The sequence below is a fragment of the Carassius auratus genome, unplaced genomic scaffold, assembly GCF_003368295.1.
Source record: "Carassius auratus strain Wakin unplaced genomic scaffold, ASM336829v1 scaf_tig00002576, whole genome shotgun sequence".
NCBI lineage: Eukaryota > Metazoa > Chordata > Actinopteri > Cypriniformes > Cyprinidae > Carassius > Carassius auratus.
Window position 1 is genome coordinate 100,158 of NW_020523459.1, and position 25,246 is coordinate 125,403.

A 25,246-nucleotide genomic window follows, 5' to 3' on the forward strand; every position below is an offset into this window, starting at 1 on the left:
TTTTAGCAATGCATAAAAGTTATTTATAACAAGTCTGTTTGTGTGCAAAACAAGTTTCCATAAGCACTTATATATTGAGAACATTCACGTTTTGCACTCATTATGTCTGTACATAATTATCTCTTAGCTTTGAAAGGTTATAGTAAACAAGACTTATTATATATTAAGTTATTGTGAAATATTGTGTACTTTTTATACATGGCTTGTGAGGTTCCCACACATCTGACCAAAGAATTCCCACAATTTACATGATTTTCACAGTCATTCTTTTATGAATAAGAATTTGTAAACATATTCTCTTGTTTAACAAGTTTAATGTTTATTTGTGCATTGTCCCTGTTTCAAATAAATAATTTCCATTCCATTTCCATTCCAATAAGAATTTTAAACACTAATTTATAGTCACTAAAAAAAACAGAATATATCTAGATAAAGAATACATTAACTACGACTTTAGATGTTTATTAATTCCCATTACTTTGGAAATCAAAATGAAACAAATCCCTGAAGTACAAATGAAGTGAACCGCTACAGCATCATTCAACTCTGGACGTCTGGAAGAAGAAATTCATTCAACCTTCTCACACAAATTGGTCTCACTGAGATTTAATATTATTCTTTGATACATGGAAATCTGGTACAATCAATCGTTGCCAGGCAAAGAAAAAGTTTTTTGGGATTGCTTCTGGAAAGCAACTCTAGGTGAAAGTGAAATTTACTGTATAAGGCCTCTTTTCCCATTTCACTACAGAATATGAAGAGCAAGTGGCTTTTTAAAGCTGTAGCAGTAATAATGTTTTGCTCAATTTGATTTTGCGTGATATTGTTACACAATGCATAGATGTCATTCCAGGAGTCCATACATCCACAGACGGTTACTTTTACCTTCAAGAAGAGAATCACATCTTTCCGATGCATGACTATGAAACGTATATATTTATTTGGATTAAAATGTTACATTTCACAGAAAGAGAGATTGCAGGGCAATTTGTGATAATGTTGCTTGACCACAGCAAGAATAGATTTGTCAAATCGTTTTATTGTGCACGTTTACGATTTCCTACTGGACAGTCCAACTTTGTACTATCCTGATAAGTTATGTGGACACTCAGACAGCTATCATAAAAAAAAGAGAGCATATCAAATCACCCCGCCTAAACAAAAAACATAATCGGAATGGAACACAACCATGGCAAAGTTTCTTAAATTTCAGCCCCGTCTTGTAAATAGTAAATTTTGCACATTGTTGATTTTGGGGCATGAAACCGCTTCGTCTTAAAAGACTCATGGTGATGGAGTGGAACATAAAGGGAATGGTTGCCGTCATGTATGTATATTCAAAGTTACTATTGCCCTAGAGAAAGAAGATAAAAGGAAAACAAGAATATATATAAATAAACAGCTGTAGCTAGCAGTATGTGAACCAGGTTCTCATTTTGTTTACTTTGTGGTTCCAACGTTAAGGCTTTTCGAACATTAAGATACAGCCTTCAATCCTCAGTCCACTACATCCCTGAGATCCAGAACGCTGTAGTTTTCAGAGTTTGTTCGATAAAAACACCTCAACCCTTTAGGAGTGGGAGAGAGAGAGACACGTCCGCTGGGATCGTTCTTTGCCGCTTGTTTGATTTGCGATGCTAAAGGGCTTCTGATCACGTGTTCTGTGTGTGTTTTTTCTTCCTCAAAGATGTAATAGAGAGCTGGAAGTGTTGAACTAGTGAGCAGGGAGGTCTTTTCCATTTGTATAGAGTAAGTGGGTTTTCTTCTTGTCATTCGTTCAAACATCGAAAATGCAAAGCTGTAAGGGTTCATTCGTTAGTCATTCCAAGGCTGAATAAGAAAAGTGGCTTGCGAGAGAGTTCTGTTCTCTAGACTCTGTGGTTTTCGGAGACGGCCTCAGTGTCGTTGCGATGCTATTCGCTTCAGGAGAGGCTTGTCGTAGACCCAGCATTCACCATCCTCATGAAACAGCTGCAGGGAAACAAAGGCAAAGTTAATCGAGATGCTCGGTCAAAGGTGTTTTAGATTCAATTAATGCATGTTCTAATATCTCCAAGGAACATTTCAGCAAAACAGCTCCTGCTAAAAACAAGACTGTAAACATATAGGACGGTCTGACTGCTAAATTAAACACGAGTTGGTTGGTTTGGGAAAAAGCTGACGAATGTTTGGAGAAAATGAATTTGTAAACCGTCAGGCACTGTTGGGCTCTTTAAACATCCGGCTATGTGCATCATGGGTAACATTCAGAGGAAGAACATGCTGCTTATAAGCAACAGGAACTAATTAAGGACTATTTATCAGCGTCATATTTCAGTCTCATTATATCTCACGGCACATTTCCCCTCCACATGTGCGTGTACTTAAGCACACTCACTCTCGTCTCCCATTGCATGTCCTGCTCCTTCCTTTCTCTGGCCTCCGCCCTCTGTTTCTCCTCCAGACTGTGTTTGGCTTCCGTCGCAGCATCAATGTCCCTCAGTTTCAGGTTCGTAGTCACGTCCTTCCACAAACTGACAGCCAGAGAGAGAAATAACAGCAGTCTGCATCAGATCATCTCACAAAGGTACCCAAGCAGAAAACAAAATAAAAAAACATCACTTCAGCAGGTCCCCCAGAGAAAATAAAATAACAAAGCATTTCGAAGACCAGCAAATAAGCCAGCTGCAAACAAAACTGAACTGGGAATTAAATGCTTACTGTGTGTTCCAAAAGTACACTAGTCAAAATGCTTGTATTTTGCATTCTCCCATTGCACATTATATTATCAGCATCCTGATAATCCTAAAACTGTTATAAACTTTGTTTATACCCAGATTTAATGGAAATTTCAACTGCAGATTTTCAATGTGGACTTTGCAAATCACTTTAAAAAGCCTCGCAGATGGAGTAGGAAAATAAGACTCATTTGGTAATACAAATTAGATTTCAGAATCTGAGGGATTAATCTTAATTCATAACACACACAAAATTCGAATGGGTTTTTAAGGCTGGTTTCCCATGACTTGTCAAGGAGGCTAGCCCGAGATAAAAAAAAAAAAAGAGTTTGAATCTGCACTGGAGCTCGAGAGAAAATAGTTTCACATTATGGAAAACCTTTATGAAGGAAACAACATTTAGAAAACAGGGAGAGAGAAAACTCAGACCTACACACCTTCTGGATTCATACTCCAACTGGTCCTCCAATTTCCGCACCTTCTTCTTAACAATGCCGGTTTTCTTTGTATCAATAAATAGTGCATTTTCCTGAGAGGAAAAAGAAATATGTTACTTCAATTTTATTCTTGAATGTACTGTCTTTTCTTGTTTTCTAGTGATCAAACTTACCCCCGTAGCCCATTTCGCATACATCACACCATTCCACTCTCCCTCTATGGAGCAAAATGACTTCTTATCATTGGGAGCACTAAAAAGGACAATATTATGAGGATTTTATTACATACTCTCAAGGCACAGTAATCTTAATGCACTTGCATATAAATTTATTAGCATGAATTTACTGTAATAATGAAAGAAAACTCACCTCATGGGTTAAAGAAGTGACATTTATTCACTTATTCAAAATCTTTTGACTCAAGTGCTACTTTACAAGCGAATTTATGGACAGTGTCACTTTGACTTACAATATCTCAGCAGTTATCCGGTGCTTCTTTCCTCCATAGAACGGTTTGGTGTGGAAAACTATATTGGCACTGTAGCCAGATTTGGAACAGGAAATATTGCACTCTCCACCCAGCTCAACCCATGGAACCGTGAGGATTGACCTGTTGGAGCACAGTGGGATGGATGAGACGCTCCGCCCACTTCCCCCTCTAGAAATCTAAAAATCTAAACACATCAGTGTGATGAAGCGATGATGAAATAGAACAATGCTTACCTCCCATAGCCATTAGGAAATGTAAGAATATAGTGCTCATCATATTCAAGACAAGACACACAACCTGCAGCGGAGAGGAGAGGACAATTAATTAAGCACAGCTACAGCACTAATGTGTATTTATCACCATGTAACAATGTCCTCGACTACCTTGACCAATATTATGGACACCAATAGACATTCCAAGGAACTTCGATTTGGTCCAGATGTGGGCGTTGAACTGGATTTTTTTGCTGAAACACTCAGCGTAAAACGCAGATACTGCAAAAGGACAAAGGTGATAGAAAACTGTCAATTTACCCAAAGATCACAACAGATTAATGCATTAATATTATCAAAGAGTTTCATAAATAAAATCACTAATTAAACATTATCTCTAGTCAGAGGTGAAGACCACTACTAAGATACAAGCCGACCAACATTACTTTCTCAGATAGTAGCTTTGGTTTGACATATACACTTAGCTAAAGTTACATTACAGTAAACAAGTGGGTTAGGCTCACCCTATTTAGGTCGGTCAAACAACATCAAGTTGACCTAACTAAAAATTCCCTTTTAGCCCTTACAGTCTAAGTACTAAAGATCCACTAAAGATCCAGTTGGTGTGCCCTATGCTCCATCTCAACAACATTTTCTTAAGTACTTAAGACCAAGACAAACATTGCCCAAATGGAGACAGGACCTAACAATTGGAATGTGCACTGATCAAGTCCTAGACGTGGAAAGTTACACGTTTTGGGTTAGATGGTAATTTGCATGAAAGACACAGGGAAATGGCACACCCTCTACAGTACACACATATTTCTAAACTCTTAGGATCTGTATTACCTTTGAGTCTACTTATAGTAAGATTGAGACCATTATACCAGTCGCCCAGAGAAAATTCAAATTATGCTAAAACTGACTGTGAATATTATACTATGTTATTGACCATTCTGAGGGAGCGGACTGAAAGAAAGGATGGCTGAGAGGAAGGAAAGTGGATGAAAAGGATAGGTGAGAAAGGGCTTTGAGGTCCTTCAAGTCTTACACTTGTAAAGTGGATCTATTTTCTTCTGCTGGTGGTTATGATAAATTAAATTAGTTAGGCATACTCAGGGATAAAGTTGGAAATTAGTTATTTGAGTACTTACTAGGAGGGTGGTGAGAAACCTGCTCTGCCACAAATGACACACTGTTTTTGCTACACCACGGCAATGGCCCATCTGATACAGACTCCTAGAAAGACGGACAGTGAGTGACGGAGAAGAAAAATGGTAATAAAGTCTGTTATAGTAGATACTGCAAACTTTGGCTTTTTTTAGACCTTCGAACCCACACTCACAGAAGAAGCAGGATCCTCAGATTCAGGCAGGTCCCAGTGACAGAAGAACACCTCACCCAGAATGGGGTTGTAGGGCTTCTTGGCCACAGATCCTTTCCGGCCAGCGTGAAAGGCTGAGAGGTACCACTTTACCACCTGCACCATGCGGTCCCTTGGATCCTGCTGCTCCGCAATACTGCAAAATGTGCCAATCAACAGTTAATTAAAATGCACTGTTTGAACAAATCAATTTAGAATTAATCCCACTTTTTTTTTTGAGAGCAAAGTCTATTCTAGTAGAGCATGTTAGATTTTTCCTCAGCTCATTTGGTTGCAAAGCTGTGTGAGATATAAAATAAAATAGCAATGTAATATTCTGTCAAAAGTTAAATACTAGAACAGTACATTGGAAACAGCTCAGCTGCTGACTGGCTACTCAGAAATTTAGCTTTACTACTCCGAAATTCATCAGTTATTACAGTGCTGCCGTTATCAGACTTAAGTATGATAAGTCCATATGGTCGAACAGCTGCGTGATCTATAGATAAGACAGAACGAGTGTTACCTTACGAACAAATCCGGGTGTGCAAAGAAATCTGCATACATTTCCAACAACGACCTCCGCTCTAAGATAAATGTCGGCAAGACAACCTGAAAATGACAAAGATGGACTGAAAGGTAGAAATTACAGAGAGATGGGAATGTGAGACAGAGAAGGCGGTTTGTGTTTACCTTGGTGAGATCCATGCCCAGGCGCACTTGAGACAGCAGATGCATGATGACACTTTTGTGTTCTTCCACAGATTCACCCTCGCCATCATCATCTTTCTCATCGTGACTGTCAAACTGATCTGAAAAAACACACCGCAGTTACAGTTGTTAAATTGTAATAATATTTCACAGTATTAATGTATTTACTGTATTAAGTAAATAAATGCAACTTAGATGAACATTAGAGACTTCTTAAAAACACTGATTTTTTTTAAATTATTCTTATTTAAATAATATTAAAACAAATGTATTATTATTATTATTATTATTCATCTTAATTATACTATACATATTGTGAGTTTTTTCAAGGTGCTCTAGTTAAGTGTTAAAAGGGTGTTAAAATCTAAATATATATAAAAAAACAAATAAAAATAAATTTGCTTCAATGCATTTTGGGGAACTTGAGCGTGAGGGACGTGCATGTGTGTGTGTGTGTTGTGTACCTGCATCAGTGGTGCCATTCGACATGGAGGAGTTGATTGATTCGTTGGTGTCTGGCCGTTTTAGGGCTGTGCTATCGTCACTGTTCACAGCAGCGGATCTCTTCGGACTGCAGATACACAAGAATATCACGTCAGCTTATTCCAGAATAAATGATGTGGCAATGTAAGCTAGCGTTTGTTTGTGTAAGTGAGTCCATGCACATGTACCGTTTTAATTAGGTCGACTGTGTGTCTTTTTGTTTGCAGTAAATAGTGGGTGGGAGTGTGTTTATCTCTAAGCAGTACGGTTTTTACATAATATAGTGTTACTTAAAGTGCATGTGGGCAGGTGCTACTATAATTTACTTGTGCAGCAGTACTTCAGTGAGTTTTAATTATACAGATGTTTTTGTGTGTGCATGTGTACGTTACTTACACTATTTCATGTTTCGTTGTGGTGTGTGTGTTTAACTCACTCTATGCAGTGTTTTGGTGAGGTGCTGCTCTGATAAAACTCATCAGCGTCGTAGAACTCATCTTCACTGCTGGAATAGGAGAAGTCAGGGACAGTGTGGGGTGGTACGGTCATGTGACTGGGCGAAGTCACGCTGCTGCTGGGAGCTGAAGGACCACTCCCTAAAACCACAGGACGAAAATTAAACTAATAAATGTGAGAATAAATGTAAGTGTGCAGAGGAAATACGACTTAACCACAGTCATTTAAGCAATACCATGGCCGGCAATCAGTGTAATTCAGATATGGGTTGAGGTTTTGTGCTTTTGCATAAGATGGTGGCATGTGGGTTTCAAATAAATAGCTCATCTACATGCTTAGTAATACACTACATCCATAGCTTATTTCACAAGCAAAAGCTCTAGTTTTAAAAACTGCAAATATGCCAGACACCTTGTACAAATCACATTCACAGTCCTCAACACACACAGACACAAATTGTATTTCAGAATAATCGTTAGACCAACAAAGCAACAGAATTTAAAAGCTGATTATTTAATATTTACCCCTGACATCACTCTTCACTGGTTCATTTCAATTATGACACCAACACATGAGGTCATATTTTACATATTAACATTAGTATTATTGAAATTGATTGTAATTATTTCATACATTTTAACTTATGTAATAAAATAAAAAACATTTTTTAGAGTAATTGAGGATATTAACATAATATAAAAAATATGTAAAAAATGCTAGCATTTTAGCATTACATAATGCTAAAATACAAGCATTTTATTAATTTTATTCATATTAATGAAAAATGTAATTAAAATGTAATAAAATAAAAAGCCTGCTTTATTAGCATTATTTTATCATTTTCATTTATTATTAGAGTAACTATAAAACATCTTTGATTTACTATTTATGCACTGTTATATGTAATATATATAATAAACTATATTGATATCAAATAATTATTTTATATATTTTAATTTAAAATGTAATGGAAAAGGACATGTTTTATTTTATTTTATTTTTATTATTAGAGTAATCGAGGACATTTACATCTATAAAAACATATTTCAAAATGCTAGTAATTATTACACAATTTTGAAATGTAGTACAGGAAGGTAGCAACACAACAGAAAATGGCTAGCAAGACAAAGCATGCATATTATTGTGATGCTGTCAGCCTAATAAACAAAATGTTTGGTTGTGTTGATAAGACAAAGACACAAGCACTTTCAACATGAATATAAATAGAAACCCTGATTCACAGTCTGCACTTTTGAGTTCTTGACTGTGTTTTATGCATAGTTTTTCCTGCATTGCTGTCCAGAGTGCTAACGATCGGCTGTGTTCTTGCTGAGCTCAGCTCTCCCTGAACTCTCGGAGCCCCTGTATCCAGCACTAATGACAGTCAGGGGAGAACAGGCCGACTGCGTAGAGAACAGCTCTGGCTGCATCCCCACTGCAGAGGAACACTACGGGAATACTGCTTCTGCTCACGTTGAAGGAGTAGTCAGATTAGCTTCAACCTAAATACCATGTTTTCTTCCAAAAACTATTCAGCTTCATTCTAAGATTAAGTTAAGTCTAATAGTAATTTGTTGATCTGAATATAAGCATCTGCCTATATATAATAAATATAAACACATAACATACACACACTATATGTGATTGTTGGTTCGTACCTGTGCTGTTGGGAGTGGGGGTCTGAAGGCTGCCCATCACCGTGACAACGGGGCCCACGGGTAATGAAGAAGGCCTCTGTTCGGTTTTACACACCTGAGCTCCATCTATGGATGAACACACACCCTTCATATGCCATCGGCCCTTATAAATGCCCACAAAATTTGCATACCAAATCTAATCTCCGAGGTTTCAAATCAATAGAATACAGCTTCCAAGAAACCTTTAATATATATATATATATATATATATACACAACAATATTAAGAAAGGAAATTGAGAAAGACAGCTCACCTGTGGGTAGAGTGGTCTGTGTTGGCATGGCACTAACTACAGATGTGTTGAGAGGGGCAGGCTGGAATACCCCATCCACTGGGTTTATGGTGCTCTGCAGAGAACAACAGACACGATGAAAAAACACAGCTCTCACAGGAAAAAACATTATTAATACACCCTCTCATAGGAGTTTTCAGTTTCATTGCCCAAGCCAGCTATCACAGAAATCCTCAGGGGAAACAATGACTTGTGATATTCAGTTACTAGAACTGTGTAAAGGGATAGCTCACCCAAATGTGACAATTCTGGCATAATTTACTCACCCTAATATTGTTCTAAATCTAAATGACCTTTTTTTCTTCTTTTGAAAACAAATGATGGACGCCCTTTAGAAGTATGATAAACTTTCATTTCAGAGTGGGCAGGACACCTTCACAGAAGAAATGCTGATTTTGAACAACAAGAGTGACCTTAAACTATCCCTTTAAGGTGCTGAAAAGATTTAAATATCCATTTGTAAGTGATAAATTCAGACATGCACAATTAATTAATTGAAAAAAATCTCCAGTTGACTCTTCAATGCTCTGATTTCCTTCATGAAATAGTAAAATATTGTTATTTATTGTTAAAGACATGAAATCATGATATTAACATCATTTACACTACACTTTACTTCAAAAGTCTGTGGTCAGTAAGACTAGTCTTGTTTTTCAGTAAGGCTGCATAAAATGAATGTCGTATGTCAATAAGATGTCATATTATGCAAGTTACATGCATTACCATTTCATGTCGTCTTGAACCATTTTATGAGTCCACATTCTTTCCACACAGAAATAGTCAGTGATGTTTTGATAATCAAGAGAAAGATCTGAAGTAAATCCGATTCAGTGCTTTATAATACATTGTGTCTAAATGAGCCACCTCACAGCTATGGCCCGTGTCTGTCACACTGACTCTTCACATGCAATAATCACTATGAATTAATCCCTGCCTTATGGTAACTAAACACCGAGCATCTGTCAATTGGCACAGACTCAGACACAAGGCTATTGAGCCTTACACCCACGTACATCCCAAAATCCTGCATATCATACACTAAATAGTCAAGGCAGAATGATAAATCTCTATCCAGCAGTGAAACACTGATGTCACAGGGAACAGCGGGGAGGTAACTTTACCTGAAAACACACAAGGGGGAAAGAAGGCATGCAGGGGAGTGAGTGAAATGAGTTTGGAGGGGCTTTTCTGCAAAAGGAATTTTAAAATTGATTGTTGTTCTGAATAATCTCTTTCGCTGTACCACAACAGAGGCTGCTGCTCTTAATCAAAAGCCAATTGGAGCCATTACAGCCCTGCAGTGAACACATAAACACTAGAATGAGATTAGACACTCAGGTAATCACAGATTCAGAAGGAATAAACTCAAGATTCCAAAAACAGAATACAACATGTGGTTGAAGTCCTTAAATACTGTCTGAATTTTCAAAGTTTCATGTTCTAAAAAATAATGTGCTGCTGTAATGTGCATAAATCATTATGCAAAGATTTTAGATTTTCAACTCAAACTAAACCAGTCTGCGAGGAGCATTAAACGTAGTTGGTGATTATGTCACTTCAGCACCAGCCTTGTTTGTTATTGACCCAATGAGAGCCTCTGGGTAGGTCGTAATAGATCCGTATTCATTTGTCCTACATGGTTCAATAGCATGTGTGTCAACGGAAAAAAAAGATTATTCTGCATGCCTTATGTTTGCAGAGTTTAAGCAGTTAGGTTCAATCATGATGGAAAGAAGTATTGAGGTTTAAATTTGTTGCAAATCATGACCACAGGAAAGGACAGGTCCAGAGTTACCCGACAGGAAGTTTAAGAAAGAATGAAAGCAGAAAAAAAGACAGAGATGTAGATGTGGTGGACAGAGCCCGCCGATCAGGGCCATGCACATCTCAGTTTTAAAAACATGATTTTTTTTAGTGGAAGAGAGAACAGTAGCACTGTTTGATTTACAGTAGACTACTTCATTGCTAAGGAGTGTCAAAACTTACTATCAGTCCGTTTGCGTGTTGCTGTTCGTTACTTTGATCCTTCAAATTTTGAAAAAGAAAACACAATTTGAGAAATAAGGCAACTCCACAGTTGGGAGAAAGCCACAAAAGATGCAAATGGTCTTTGCTTTAATTTGAAGCAATAACAATGGTCACTCAAGGTATTTTAACCTCCTGAATCTCTCAGGCTATGTTCACACAGTCAGTGTTTGGGATTCTCAACTGTATTAACTAACAGGTCCCAGTTCATAATAAAACTTAAAGGAGTCAAATAATACACTGTAATGAATGTGATACAATCAAGGTCAAATATTTAGCTCAATAACTATACTTAGCAATGTAAAACAAGCCTGACAATCATATTCTGCTGCTGTGTGAACATGGGCTTAGTGTAGAAGAATCACCTCTCCAAACCATTAATATGGTACCTTCTGGAATGTTCATAAGCCAGACAAAATAAACATTAACAGGGTTAAGGAAAATTACAGGTTGGGTTGCACAAGACAGATAAATATTAACACAATAGGCAGACAAAACAAAGTTGCAAAAACATTCTCCGCTTAAGATACAAGCGTCTTACCTTGGCAATCTGTAGAAGTACGATACAGTGTTTGATGGACTCTACCATACTCTAAAAAATAAAAACAAGAAATGAAAATGAATTCCACAACCAATTTTGAAATCCAAAATCCATTAAGAGGGTCAAGGTGCAGATGCCCTTACACAAGTTGTGTCCTTCAGGTTCTCAATTTTCTGTGAATAAGACAATAAAAAACAAGAAAAGGGACCGTTTCATTTAGATTTGTGAAATGTCCTTGAATTAAAAAACAAAGATGCACCTTTATAAAACCAAAAAAAAAAAAGCAGAAAAGAAAGCCTGAGATCAAATGACAGTCTCATGAGTTTCATCACCTAAAATAGGCTTAAAGTGACTCTGCTAGACGATGCATCTCTAATGACACAAATAAAATGATCATGTCTTACTCTGCGCGACTCATCTTCCTTGCAGTCTTTAATCTTTTCATCGAAGAGCTAGATGATGCAACAAGAGAAGGAATTAGACAGCAATGTATGTAAAATGTAAAATGCAAGGTACTTCTGGGTCTTTTGATAAAAAAGCCTTACTTTTAACTGGTCGATCAAAATCTGCAAATACGCATCAGCTTCAGCTAGCTTCTTGTCGAAGTCTTGAACGCTGGGAACGAATCCTGTCTCTGCCTCCTGCAAGTGAAAGTGAGAGGGAACAGTTTCAGTCCTTCTCCAGTGTATAAAAGCTTCCATGGTGTCCTAAGTTCAGTCACGTTCTGCTTTCGAGAGGAACCGAGCAGAACTGCTCCCTGCGTCTTCACATTGCTCTCTAACAGCTTTAACTGAATTACACAATTATACAACAGGCATAAACAGAGATCAGACCATAAGAAGAACGGATACTGAACTGAACTGAACTGCAGAATAAAGGCTACAGGCTGTGATAGTTTATTAATGGTTAGTGATACTAGAAATCTAGAAAGCAGAACTAAAAAACAAACTAAAAAGTCATCCAATGCACATCAAATACCGCACAAATACTCTAAGTTTTAAGGACATGAGGTCAGCTGATCATTAGAATATTTCTGATCCTTTCTATGTAACTGATCCAAGCAATTCAAGGTTGAAAAAAAAGAAAAACAAAAAATACCCAGGTTTTTTAAGATAACCAATAGACTTGTCATGACTGATATGCATACCTGAACATTAATGTTTATTATTACAACAAAATTAACCAAGATTTTTCATGGAATTATTTCAGTTTTACTTAACCAAGCAACAGAACTGTCAGTTTTAAAACGGAAGTGCGTTTTAAAATAAAATTCCATTAAATAAAAATGAGTTTCCTTTTCCTTTAAGGATATCACAGATCAACAAATAACTACTTTTTAAAGCACTTGCTTCATGCTATGACATTTCTCCTATGAGGTGTGAAATCCTTTCTAAACTCATAACAAACAAATTCTGAGAAATAAACAAGTGAATTCAGACTAAACCCTTCGAATCGCTTCCTTGTAACTACAACAACAGTTTTAAATATTATTAGTGTAACACGGAAGAAATCTGGCAAACTTATTAGAAAGGCAAACCAGAATTACTTCTTCTATCAGTAGCATAACCACAACCTTAAGCTATCCGAGAACTCTTCAGTTAAACTGTCAGACTAGTCTAAAGCTAATAGCAGCTAGCCTAGGTGGCTTTGGAGTGAAGTTTTGATAGCACAGGCAATGTTGGCACAACTTGGCAGTAACCTACACAAGAGAGGTATTCCCTGGTCTGGGGATCACTGTCGTGAGATTTGGGTCTTGCCGGCCTTCATGAAAGACCTAACAATGGAGATTGGCCAAACTGAATTGCATGGGAAAATGCACAACAGCCTTGGGCAGCTAACTTCAGGTCAAAACGGTAAACATTTAAAAAATAGGTCAAAGTCTCCAGGAGCAGAGCAAATCCGCTCAGGAATCAAAGGTTAAGTGGAATATCAGTATGCATGTGATTCACCGAGTTGACTGCAAACACATGTATGTAAATGCACAATAAAAGGTTATTTGTACTTCTGTGATGTATGAGGTAAAGGAAGGCTTTTATAAACCACATCCCTAAACAATGAAAGCAGGATTTATTAACAGCTGGAATGAAAGCCTGAAACATTGTGACAACAAATAACACAATTTGCAAATGTACTTCACATTTTAAGCATTGCAACAAGAGCCATTGTATCAGACAGATGGTCAGTTTTATCATTCAGGTCAACTATGGTCATGCCGGAGCAACAATATTATTATACGGAGTCAGTATTGGAATTTTTCAGCATTTATTTTTTTTTATATATAAAAGAGAATATTACAAACAGTAATGTAAGTCTTTTTCATTATTTTGTGGAACAAAAAAAGCACATAAATAACCTCAGAGGGTAATATGTTATTATTTTGGGTCAGTGTAGCTGATTTCAGCAAATTAAATATGTGTAACAATAATTTTGAGCGCGACAATTTGCACTTTTATTAATGAACCTAAATGATTAAGCCACACAATCTCAAGAAATTAATCACAGGAAAACTTGTATTTCCGACCACGAACATTAATACATTAATACATTAATAATAATAATAATAATAATAATAATAATAATAATAATAAGGAAACAATTTCCGGTTAAGGGACAAACAAATGTGGGATTTAACTACTATGTTAATATATCTGGCATAGGCTTTTACTGACATGCATAATCCCTGGGAACTGATCCACAATTCTCTATTAATTATGCTTGGTCATATCCTATAGGCACCATAAACATCTCACCTCCCAGCCCTGAAATCTACTGTTTTAGCATGAACAAATTGCCAAAATGCCTCTTAACAAGCATTTGCAACCCAAAGAGAGCATTACAGTTATTTTATCCTGTGCCTGGCTGAGGAAAGCCATGGCATGCTGAGAGTAACATGGTAGCGGTTAACACAATCCTGAACATACAGACGGTCCAGACAGGAAGCTGATCCCATTCTTTCAGTCTGACTCATAGCAGAAAATCTGAACATCCAACACAACTGCAGAGAATATTTAATTGTGTGAATAAACTAAGCCATCTGGGGTGTATAGGCTATTGTAGTGTCTTTTTACACAACAGTGAGACATTTGAAAAAGCAAACACACAAGTCTGACTTAAACTCATGTGCTCATGATGTTGCTGAGATTGCAAATCTCAAGTTAGTAGAAAAGTAACTACGCACGTATGACCCATGCCCTCTCGATTTGCACACGCAAATGCTTCCCTGCCTTCGTAAACATACCCACCCACCCACCCCAACCTCTCCACACTCTCACACACATACACAACACGAGTAACATTTAACGCATCAGTAAATTTCAACAAAGATACTCACTCGGTTCTTGCCACTGCAGGACATGCCTCCACAAATCTGACCACACTCATAGAAACACTTTCAGTATCAGTTGAAACACCCTTTCCTGTAAGTTCCTCCTCTAAAGGAGGGGCGAATAAGGTGAACAAATACCTATCAACTTTCCGGCTGATTCAGAGATGTTCTATAAAACACTCTTGATCAGGAACAGTATACTTCCTCAAAAGAAAAAAAAAGAAGTAGTAGCATAAGCTCTACAGACTGTAGAAAACACAATACTGTGCTGTGATTGGACCTGCCATCTGCTGCACAGGAGGGGCTGGCTGAATAAGCAAAGCTGTGATTGGCTGCTGCCTGCTGGAGATCATGTGACCGGATAGCTGCACACATTCCGCATGTAGGTACACGCAGCTGCCAGTCAGCAGGTTTACAAAATTAAAAAATAACAGCGGACTAAAGGTACTGAAGGAGCATAGATATTTGAGAGGATAGGATGAGGGAAAGAATACAGAGGGAGAGGGAAAAAAAACAAGCATGAAAAATTCATAAATTATTTACAAGATGGAAAAAAACTAACTAAAGCTGCATGATGCATCTCAGCCTGTCCTCGTTTCCTCTATTGGCACGGAGCAGGTGGGCATGTATAACGCATTCAATACACTCAGAGCTCCTCTTCAGGCCTTTATTTCGTTGTAGTTTTCAGATCATTAGAAAAGCAAATCTTTTCACAAAATCTAATTAAAAACACATTATGCTAATGAAAGGACACTTTTTTTTATTAAATATTTTACTCATTTACATTTTTTATTGCAATAAAGAAATAACAACAACAGTAATAATAACAACTTTTATTATTATTTATTTTATAAAAGTAAAAAATCTTCACCTCTCCGAGACCATTCATGTGGCCTTGAAGTGGCTCTTACCTGCTGAAGGGTGTGCCGAAGAATCGTCCCTTCTAAGGCATGAATCCACTTCTCCCGCTCGTCTGCGTCACGGGCTGAGGGGGGAACATCCAAAAACACATCCATTAGTAATAAGCAGACGGACAACACACAGCATGTGAAATGGAGAGTGGAGAATGACCCTGCCGTGGAACTGTGAAGGTGACAGCAGTAACTACAGCTCTGTTGTCGCGTTTCACGAAGACAAAACAGGGTTGTGGTTTAAGTTTAACAGGAACACACAAATGAAAGCCTCTGCCCTTGTGTAAATACGACTGGTAAATAACGCTTTGTGGCTGAGCTTCTTAAAGAACAGAAAGATGGCATTTCAGAGAAGCCAAGATCTGGCTAAAAACACAGCCTCTGCATTTCAAAAGGTCTATAAATCAAGCATAAAACTTTACAGCCTACAGCATAAAATACAAGTAGGAGATTCTAACAGTCAGGGCAACAAACTGATGTACCATTAAAGGGAAAGTTGACCTGAAATAAAATTCTGTATTCGTTTACCCACCCTCATGATTCAATTAATTCCACTGAACTTTCTCATTGATGTTTACACACAATCAAACATGATACACATGCAAGATTCATGAGCTTCAGTGAAGGAGACGGTTTTCAGTAAATAATAAAGCATATAGACAGATAATATATTAGCCTAAAGTCTCACTCTCTCACTAACAGCCATTTGTCATTCATTTTAACCAATCCCTCAGGGAACAGATGAGAAACAGCACTCCAAACGTAACATATAGCTTCGATGGATGAAGGTTCAAAGCTCAGAAAAAAATCTAAAAGCTTTTAAAAGCACAAAGAAGATCTGACACATACAATCACAACTGACACAGATCCATGGAATCGGTTAATAATCTATACAACCTGAACCAGAAATATCTACAATACAACTGGTTTAACGTCCTCAAAAAAAAAAAAAAACTTTTACCTGCTTATAAAATACAGCACAGTTAGTGTTTGCACAGGACCACCAAAGCCATCCTATATCAATGGAACATGCTTGAAATCAAAGTCCCAGATCCGTGTGAGACTCACCGTCCAAAACAAACACAGCACCTCCCTGCGCTACTGACACATCAGAGCAGAGATCACATGATGCATGATGCTAGGCTACCTCCACTCGCTAGCCAATGAGATGACACTAGGTGAGATAGTCAAATTGATTACAAAACACTGCAGTTGTCCGTTATTTGGCAGTGAGGACATGCTAACGCTGACCTAAAGACTACAGCAACAGCAAAACCTTGAGTAGAATAGGAAATAAAAAAAATCATTATTATTAAAAGCAATAAATTATACATTTACAATATATATTTAATAATACAAATTAAATTATAAACAATGCAGTGCAAATATCATCAAAGAAACTGAGACTTAAACTGCTGTTTACTTGAATTGAATGTTCTTTGAGCAAATGCATGAGAGCTAACTTATTTCATTACCTATTTTGCACAATGTAATTCAGTGTTTAGTTGCTCCCCTCCCCATCTCTACCCTATATACGGAGAGAAAGGTGGAGTGTGTCACTGGAGAGCAATAGCGGACTTCAGTCTGGAATGAGGGCACCTTAAGCAATGTGCCCTTCTAATGACACCCCAGCAGTATGCAAGAGAAAGAGAGAGACTCAAACAAACGGTCTAATCATTTACACAAACTTTTTAAACGTAGTGAACGTTAAATACATTTCTGCTACACAAGCAGCTGTTAAACAGCAGGATGTTTTCACCAGACTGGCCACTAAGTTACTACAAGATGTTAAAGAATAGTGAAGCGTAACAGTCAGAGGAGTCAAAAGAATGTGTGTGTGTGTGTGTGGCAATGATGAGAAAAAAAATCTGGCTGACACGAATAAATTATTTACACTACCATTCAAAAGTTTGGGGTCAGTAAGACTTTAAGAAAGTTTATTTTTGAAAGAAGTCTATTATGCTCAACAAGGCATTTATTTATTTGACCAGAAATAAAGTAAAAACATGAATATTGGGAAATATTTTTCCAATTTAAAATTACTCCAGTCTATGATCCTTCAGAAATCATTTTATGCTGATTTGGTGCTCATTTCTTATTACTGCATTATTAATGCTTAAAACAATGCTGCTGCTTATTATTTTTAAAGAAATGAAAAGAAAGATTCAAAAGAACCGCATTTATTCAAATCAGAAATCATTTTATGCTGATTTGGTGCTCATTTCTTATTACTGCATTATTAATGCTTAAAACAATGCTGCTGCTTATTATTTTTAAAGAAATGAAAAGAAATATTCAAAAGAACCGCATTTATTCAAATCAGAAACCTTTTGAAACGATGTAAAAGCCTTTACTGTAATTCTTGATCAATTTAATGCATCTTGGCAGAATAATAGCAAAAACAAAAATGCTACTGACCCAAACCTTTTAGAAGCCAGAGATCTATTTTTAATTACAAACAATAATAATAATAATAACAATAAAAAACAACACTAAAACTTAAATTATTAGAATGTACACAGTATGAAAAAATGGACACTAAAACTAATAGACTTGCTTTTAACACTACTGTTAAATCTAGTATTTCAAATATTAACTTAAAGTGACTATTAGATTATGGAAATGGTCATCTAAATGTAAAAATAGGGGAAATATACAGATTTCTTTAGCATCCCTGGTGTGTGTCCATCTGTCCGGAAAACATAGTGAGCTTCCTTATATCTATAGTTTGAAAAGGCCTTTGTATTGGGAGAGAGCTTTAAAAGGCTGCTTAGCTCAGCAGGTTTTGGAAGAGAGCACATGTGTGTGTGTGTGTGTGTGTGTGTGTGCTCTCCTGCAGTCTCTACTAAATCACTGCAGCTTCCATGTGACTCCCTGCGTCTTTCCACTGCCAGCTCCATCCTGCGGAAACATGAGAGTTTGATGACAGAAAGGAAAACACACACCAGTAGCTCATTCTTCCTCATTGCAACTGTTCCACTTCTTTTCTCTCTCGCTGTCATTTCTTTCCCCTCTAGAGCATGAATGCAAATGTTGAACAATTGTCAGTAGGAGCTCAGTGTCTGACAATGAAAGCTTTTATCTGCTTTTTTTGCAGTCAAGTGTCTGAGAGGAAGTCAGGTAGAGGCTTTTAGAATATAAAGGGGCTTTCAGGCCACACTGATATTGGGCCACAGAAGAGTATGATAAATTATGGATGGTCCTCTAAATAGCAAGTACAGTTCCTCTGAGCCGTCTCTGTGGCTGACATTGTGCGAACCTCTCCATATATACCCGTCTTGACCGGTCAAACTCACCTGAGTGGGGAGGTTAACTTTATTCTTACATTCACCACTATGAAAGTTTAAGCTCACATGGCTTTTACTGTCCTGCGAGTGTTCATTACACCATATTTAGATTAAGCAGGTGCATTTCTAGAGCAAGGTTTTGTTCTTACTACCCTGTAACATCTTAGCAGCATGTTGTTTGGTTTTATCTCCGTGGGCAGCCTGCTCTAATCCTGATGATGTTTCATTTTGAAACAAGAAAAACAAAAGCAGAGTTTTGCTTAAGTTTAACCTGAACACATCTCACTTTACAAATCACTCCACCCTGCACTCACCACAAACACTGCACAAATCAGAACAACCTTTTAGCATTGCAAAGCCAAACTTCAATAGAACAACATGCAAAACAAATGGTAATCGGTTTCAAGAAAAGCAAAGCCATTTGCAAAAGGCTGTAGAGACCTCAATAGGAAGCAGTAGAAAATCAGACAAGTCCAGCATCTTTAATATCTGTCGTTTATAATAATCAATAAAATAATAATAATCAAGAACTTTGATTACAGACTACCATTCAAATGTTTTCGAATGAAGCTTCTTATGTTCACTTAGTGTGTGTTAATTTGATCAAAAATACAGTAAAGTACTGTACAGTACAGTACTGTGAAATATTTAAAATAAAAATGTTCAATTTTATTTGAATATACCTTAAAATGTAATTAATTCCTGCGACGGCATAGATTAATTATTCCAGTCTTCAGTGCCATACGGTCCTTCTAAAATCATTCTGATATGCCAAATTGGTGTTCAAGAAACATTTCTTATTCTATGAAAACAGTATTTTTGTAGAAACCATTTTGCATAATTTTTTAGGACTCCTTGATGAATAGAAAAGTTCAAAAGAACAGCATTTACTTTAAATAAAGTATTTTGTAACATTATACATGTCTTTACTGTCACTTTTGATCAAATTAATGTGTCACTGGTGAATAAAAGCATTAATTTCTTTCTTTCTTTCTTTAAAAAAAAACTAAAAAACAATCTGACCCCAAAATGCACTGTAATGGAGACCCTCTGACACCACTTAAAACACTGAATAAATAGGAATAGGATATTCCCTTTCAATGAATGTAATCTTCAGATTAAGCAGTTATCAAAATAGCTTTTAGCTTTAGCCCACCATACCATAAGCTTCATGAACAGACTGTGTGCATGCCATCTGAAACTATTACGGACAACAACAACAACAACATTCAAATCTTCATTTGCTCATGTGTTCAACAAGATCTTTACTCAAGAATATACCATTCTGAGCCCAATGTGGCACCTTGTAAATCTAAAAATAACCAAGATACAAGCTAATTGTGCTGTGATTCCGGTCGACTGATATCAGGAGGCACAAAACCAATTCTGCTGTGGGGTAAATGGCTCTTGCTGCTGCAATGGAGATATGAGAACTGATAGGATGAGTCCCTGAGGATCTCAAGAGGGTTTAAAAGATCGTTGAAACTAAAGCCTGAGCTCCACACTTACACTCACTGAAATACACGCATGCAAACGCACAACAGGAAATCTGGCATGTCAGGTTGGGTTTTTTTGGATTGGCATTCCACAGCACAACTGACATACAATGCCAAAGCAGGTCGGTAATTAATTTTACTGAAATTTAATAAAGAGAGTGAGAATAATCTTCATAATGAAAGCTTATCGCAGGATGGAAAGAGCCTAAAACGATCACTGATAAATAAAAAAGCTACAATCTTCACATACTCAACATAGTGCCGCCAAGTGCGTATTTTCAAACCTGTAACTCTCTGAGAACTAATAAAACGCTTAAAAGTTAACGCAACCAGCCAACTCCAGGTGTAAATAAAAACAAAGCATGTTTGAAATTAATCATTAATGCAAACCCCAATGATAAATGGTCCCGGCAGAAGATGCAATCAGATGAGTCCCAGCTGAGCGTGACCTTACCCTTCTTACAGTAAAGCCACAGCATACAGTGTCGGAACATAGCAGTGGGTGAGGGCATGGAGAGAGTGAACGCACCCCCGGCAGAGCAGATGCCGGGGGAGGTGAAGGAAGACAGATGAGCCAGTGAGAAAAGGTGGAGGCTAGAGGCTAAAAACCTGGAGCTCAGCAGCCAGCAGCTTTGAGTAACACTGCGGTGAGACTGTCTGTTCTACTCGAAGAGTTCTTCTAGCTCCAAGGAAATTCCTAGTAGATATTCAACACGGATCCGAGAGTCTCTGATCTCAATTCATAAAACTACAAAATCTGCAGATCGTCCCGTCAATGGTCACAAGAGATAAGCCGGACAAATGCACCAGGCCTAATGCATGTACGGATTGTGCGCATGCAACTGACGCGAGTGGGTCGTGTTTGCATTAGAATTCTGGTTACTGATGTCATAATCCTCTTTAAAATCAAAATGAGAAAGAGCATGTGGGGGAGAATGAGTAAGCAAGAGCAAAAATAAACAGAGTGGAAAGAGGAGAGGAGGGATGAGCAGTATGGGGAGAGAGAGAGAGAGAGAGAGAGAGAGAGTGTGTGCAAGACAGACAGGGCACATGTGAGCAGCCGGCTGATGGTCGCACTATAAACACCGGTTAAAAGCGACACAACAGGAGGTACCAATGAACAGAAGATGAGAGAGGAGATGGACGAGACAAAAGCCATAGAAGAACAAGAGAATGGAGACCTCACCCTGAAAATGGAAAGTCTTCTGGTCCACGGTAATGGTGAAAGTGCTGTCGTCCTCGTCATCGATTCCAATCACAGCTCCCTGCAAAAAAGGAACGCAGCGAAAGCCATTCAGACTGAGGGACACGTCATTCGCTCCCTCTCTTTCTATCAGTTCCCTCCCTCACGCACATGAGAAGAGAGAGAGAGAGAGAGAAAGAGAAGGAAAGGGGTGGGAGAGAATGGGTGGAGTAAGAGAAAGAGAGGGGAACAAGGAAAAGGAAGAAAAGGGAAAAAGGGGAAGGAGATGGAAATTGAAAAGGGAGGACGGAGAGAAAGTGTGAGGGAAAATCGGTGCATTAAGTAAATACAACTGGACCAGACGACCTGATGTACTACTAAACCAGACTATCATTCACAAATCTAAAAGCCTTTATAACATTATAAAACATTAAACAGAACAGTTTGAAAACATGCCATGGTTTTGAGTAAGAAAATGCCGAAAATAAAGGAAAAAATCTATTTTTTATTTTATTTTAAATACAGACATGCCAGGCAGTGTGTTTACTGGTTACCGACAGGAAGACAGCAATAACTGCTCAGATCAGACCACAGGCCTTGAGAAAAATAAGCCAACGCCCTGTGCATTTTTAACGTCCGTCTTAGATTTAAGTTAACTGCTCAATCTCAGGCACTTTGGAGAACCAATTTCTTATTTATTACATCACTGATTTAAGCTATGCAATACGTTCACATTAAATAAGATACACAAAACTCTTTAACTAACACTTAAATTTGCAATTTAACTACAAGCTGTTTTCAGAAAAAAAATGTGTCTATCTTCATCCTTTTGGCATCTCAAGCTGTTATCTACAACTAAAATACTCATAATACCACGCAGCTTTAGATTTAACACATTAATTCTACTCTGTAGCTATATTAGAATAATTCTTCCCTGCATTAAATTGACATATTTCATAACTGTCCTCTGCATATTATACTGAAGAGTGCGCCATCTACTGGTGAAGAGTTTTTAACAGCATTGTTTTACATTGAAGAGGCATACTAAGAGCTTTTAAAGAATCGATACAACAGCTTGAGGATGACTTTTGATTGTTTTAGCATCATTGTATACTAAACGTGGTCCTAACAGAAATGTTTTACTAAATGTGATGTAGAAAAACTTCAGGGACACCAAAAGGAAGACCTTAAACGCCATACTAGATGCAATCAAACTCAAACAACAATACAGCATAAAAACAAGTCAGATCATTTTTTGAAATTCTACATTCATATCCTGATGGCAGATTCTTAACAGCAGCTAGGGTTCAATTATCATTACTAAACAAGAATAAATGGCAGAATGAGGACAAGCACAGACAGTTAATCATCGAAATAAAATAAAAAAGTAAGTCCTGCTTTGGCAATAAAGACAGCTTCTTACCCGAAGTCGCACACAGCCTCTTCTAGAGCCACGCATCATCTTGTCCTTGGACTGAAGAAGGAGACTGAGTGTTAAAGGAGCATTTGGATAAATGACCAACAAAAGGATGGAATGCATTCAAGTCTCGCTTCAATGAAGATTTAAGAAGTTCTCAAACTGTTGGCTCTATGATCACACATGTAACAATTTGGATTTTGCATCATACAGTAGAAAATAGACAGGGCTTTTAACATTACTATTTGCCTTTTAATATAAATTATAACTACTCTGGGAAGACACAAGGTTTAGAAGTGTGTTTATGGGAACGTTTGACCCTTCTTCTAGAAGAACATTTGTGAGGTTAGCTCATAGGCTCACAGTCTCCGCTCTTGTTCATCCCAAAGCTGTTCTATCGGGTTGAGGCACCTCCACACCAAACTTGCTCATCCATGTCTTTATGGACCTTGCTTTTATGTCGGAACAGGAAGGGGCCACCCCCAAACTGTTCCCACAAAGTTTGGAGCATGAAATTGTCCAAACTCGACTTGGTATGTCGGAGCACTAATAGTTAATTTCACTGGAACTAATGGGACAAGTCCCACCCCTGAAAAACAACACTCCACCAAACTTCACACTTGGCACAATGCAGTCAGGCAAGTGATGTTTTCTCCTGGCAACCACCAAACCAAAGCTCTTCCATCGGATTTCCAGACAGAAATGCGTGATTGGTCACTCTAGAGACCACTTCTCCACTGCTTTAGAGTCCAGTGGCGGCGTGCTTTACACCACTGCATCCAATGCTTTGCATTGCACTTGGTGATGTAAGGCTTGGATGCAACTGCTCGGCCATGAAAGCCCATTCCATGAAGCTCTCTATGCACTGTTCTTGAGCTAATCTGAAGGCCACACAAAGTTTGGAGGTCTGTAGCTACCGACTCTGCAGAAAGCTGGCGACTTCTGCGCCTCAGCACGCGCTGACCTCACTCTGATTTGATGAGGCCTACCACTTTGTGGCTGAGTTGCTGTTGTTTCCAACTGCTTCCACTTTGTTATAACACCACTAACAGTGGACTGTGGAATATTTAGTAGTGAGGAAACCTTTGATAGGTGTGGCAATGTAACACAGCACCACACTTGAATTCAGGGAGCTCCTGAAAGCGACCCATAGCTTATTTGTTAAACGCTTTCTGTTTAATATCCCTGTTTGACAGTTGAGTTTCAGTTGTTGGATCATGATTACATGCAGTATTAGCGTGACAGTAAACCAAGAAAATCAGAGTGAATAGTTAATTTTTACCTATTTAATGCCAATAAACAATTACTGACCAAAAGAAATGATATAGCCTATATGTAGATATTAACAAACCTGACAGCTCTAGCTGTGGATGATTGACTGACAGCAACTGCAGCTCTTATCTTAGCTATTTATCTTGTGTTTGGACATTATAGAGCTTTCCGGGTGAAGTCTGAAAGCTATAAATGTGTGTTAAGACATTATATATCCTGCAGCTAACGCATCCAAAACAGCGGTCACATGTGGACGCCTCCACCCTTTAATTTTTGCAAACTATACTACTGTAAGCATTTTTCCAAGGGAGGTGGCCTTCCCGCTGACAACACGTCGAGTCTAGCTGCTCATTGGCTAACGGCTTTCCCGGCAAAGCCCGGACTCGCTGAAGTCACGGTCACTCAAGATAAGCCCCGCCCCAACCAGATTTCCCAACTCCTGACAGGCCTACGAGTGCTCGTTTGCTTCCCAACATTAAACGTTAATGGAACGGGTCCCTAAGCGATCAACCATCTCTCATATCTTGTAGCCATGAAAGAAAAACTTACAGTGTAGTATGACAGCAGCCCGGCGTTATAGTCCAGTACGAACCAGCGGTACTGCCACCCCTTCATGACGTTAGTCCATTTGCTCAGCGGCCCTTCCATGATGGACGCCATTTTTACACTTTGCCTTAGTGCTCGCGGGGAGGAGCGCGCGGCGAGAAAAACCATGCGTCTGACGTCACATGCTGAACTGTGCCTTACTTTATAAAATTAGAAGGATGACTTCTGGAAGCAATAACTTAAATAATACATAGATTTTGTAGAAATGTTTGTCTACAAATAACATAATGTTTTACATGATATATGCAGCTAAAAGTGTTATAGAGGTTTGGATAGTCTTGAGATTTTGTTTTTAAAATATATTTGAACGCCCTTTTTGTTTATG

General features: G+C 37.9%; 1 protein-coding gene across 4 annotated transcripts; it reads right to left on the minus strand.

Moving 5' to 3' along the window:
- Positions 1–917: 917 nt before the first annotated feature.
- On the minus strand, positions 918–25,013 carry LOC113069844 (oxysterol-binding protein-related protein 9-like). 4 transcript variants are annotated; one of them, XM_026242896.1, is made up of 24 exons: positions 24,865–25,013; positions 23,050–23,100; positions 21,630–21,708; positions 15,661–15,734; positions 11,970–12,065; positions 11,829–11,876; positions 11,568–11,597; positions 11,425–11,475; positions 10,845–10,883; positions 8,820–8,913; positions 8,528–8,632; positions 6,850–7,009; positions 6,395–6,501; positions 5,913–6,031; positions 5,746–5,831; positions 5,202–5,376; positions 5,011–5,095; positions 4,028–4,138; positions 3,878–3,941; positions 3,624–3,764; positions 3,328–3,406; positions 3,155–3,246; positions 2,378–2,513; positions 918–1,971 (listed from the first exon to the last, which is right to left on the minus strand). In XM_026242896.1, exons 1-24 carry the CDS (start codon positions 24,973–24,975, stop codon positions 1,897–1,899), a joined length of 2,208 nt encoding a protein of 735 aa, XP_026098681.1. In that variant the 5' UTR covers positions 24,976–25,013; the 3' UTR covers positions 918–1,896. The 4 variants fall into 4 exon arrangements, with proteins under 4 accessions (XP_026098681.1, XP_026098682.1, XP_026098684.1 ...); XM_026242897.1 differs by lacking the exon at positions 10,845–10,883; XM_026242899.1 differs by lacking the exons at positions 21,630–21,708; positions 23,050–23,100; positions 24,865–25,013 and adding an exon at positions 16,622–16,773.
- Between the last annotated feature and the right edge of the window lie 233 nt (positions 25,014–25,246).

Coding starts and splice junctions, on each gene's coding strand:
- LOC113069844 (XM_026242896.1), bottom strand. CDS start 24,975: ATGGCGTCCATCATGGAAGGGCCGCTGAGCAAATGGACTAACGTCATG. Junction 21,709..23,049: donor GAGGCTGTGTGCGACTTCGG/GTAAGAAGCTGT, acceptor CCTTTTTTGCAG/GGAGCTGTGATTGGAATCGA. Junction 6,502..6,849: donor TCACCAAAACACTGCATAGA/GTGAGTTAAACA, acceptor GTGTATCTGCAG/TCCGAAGAGATCCGCTGCTG.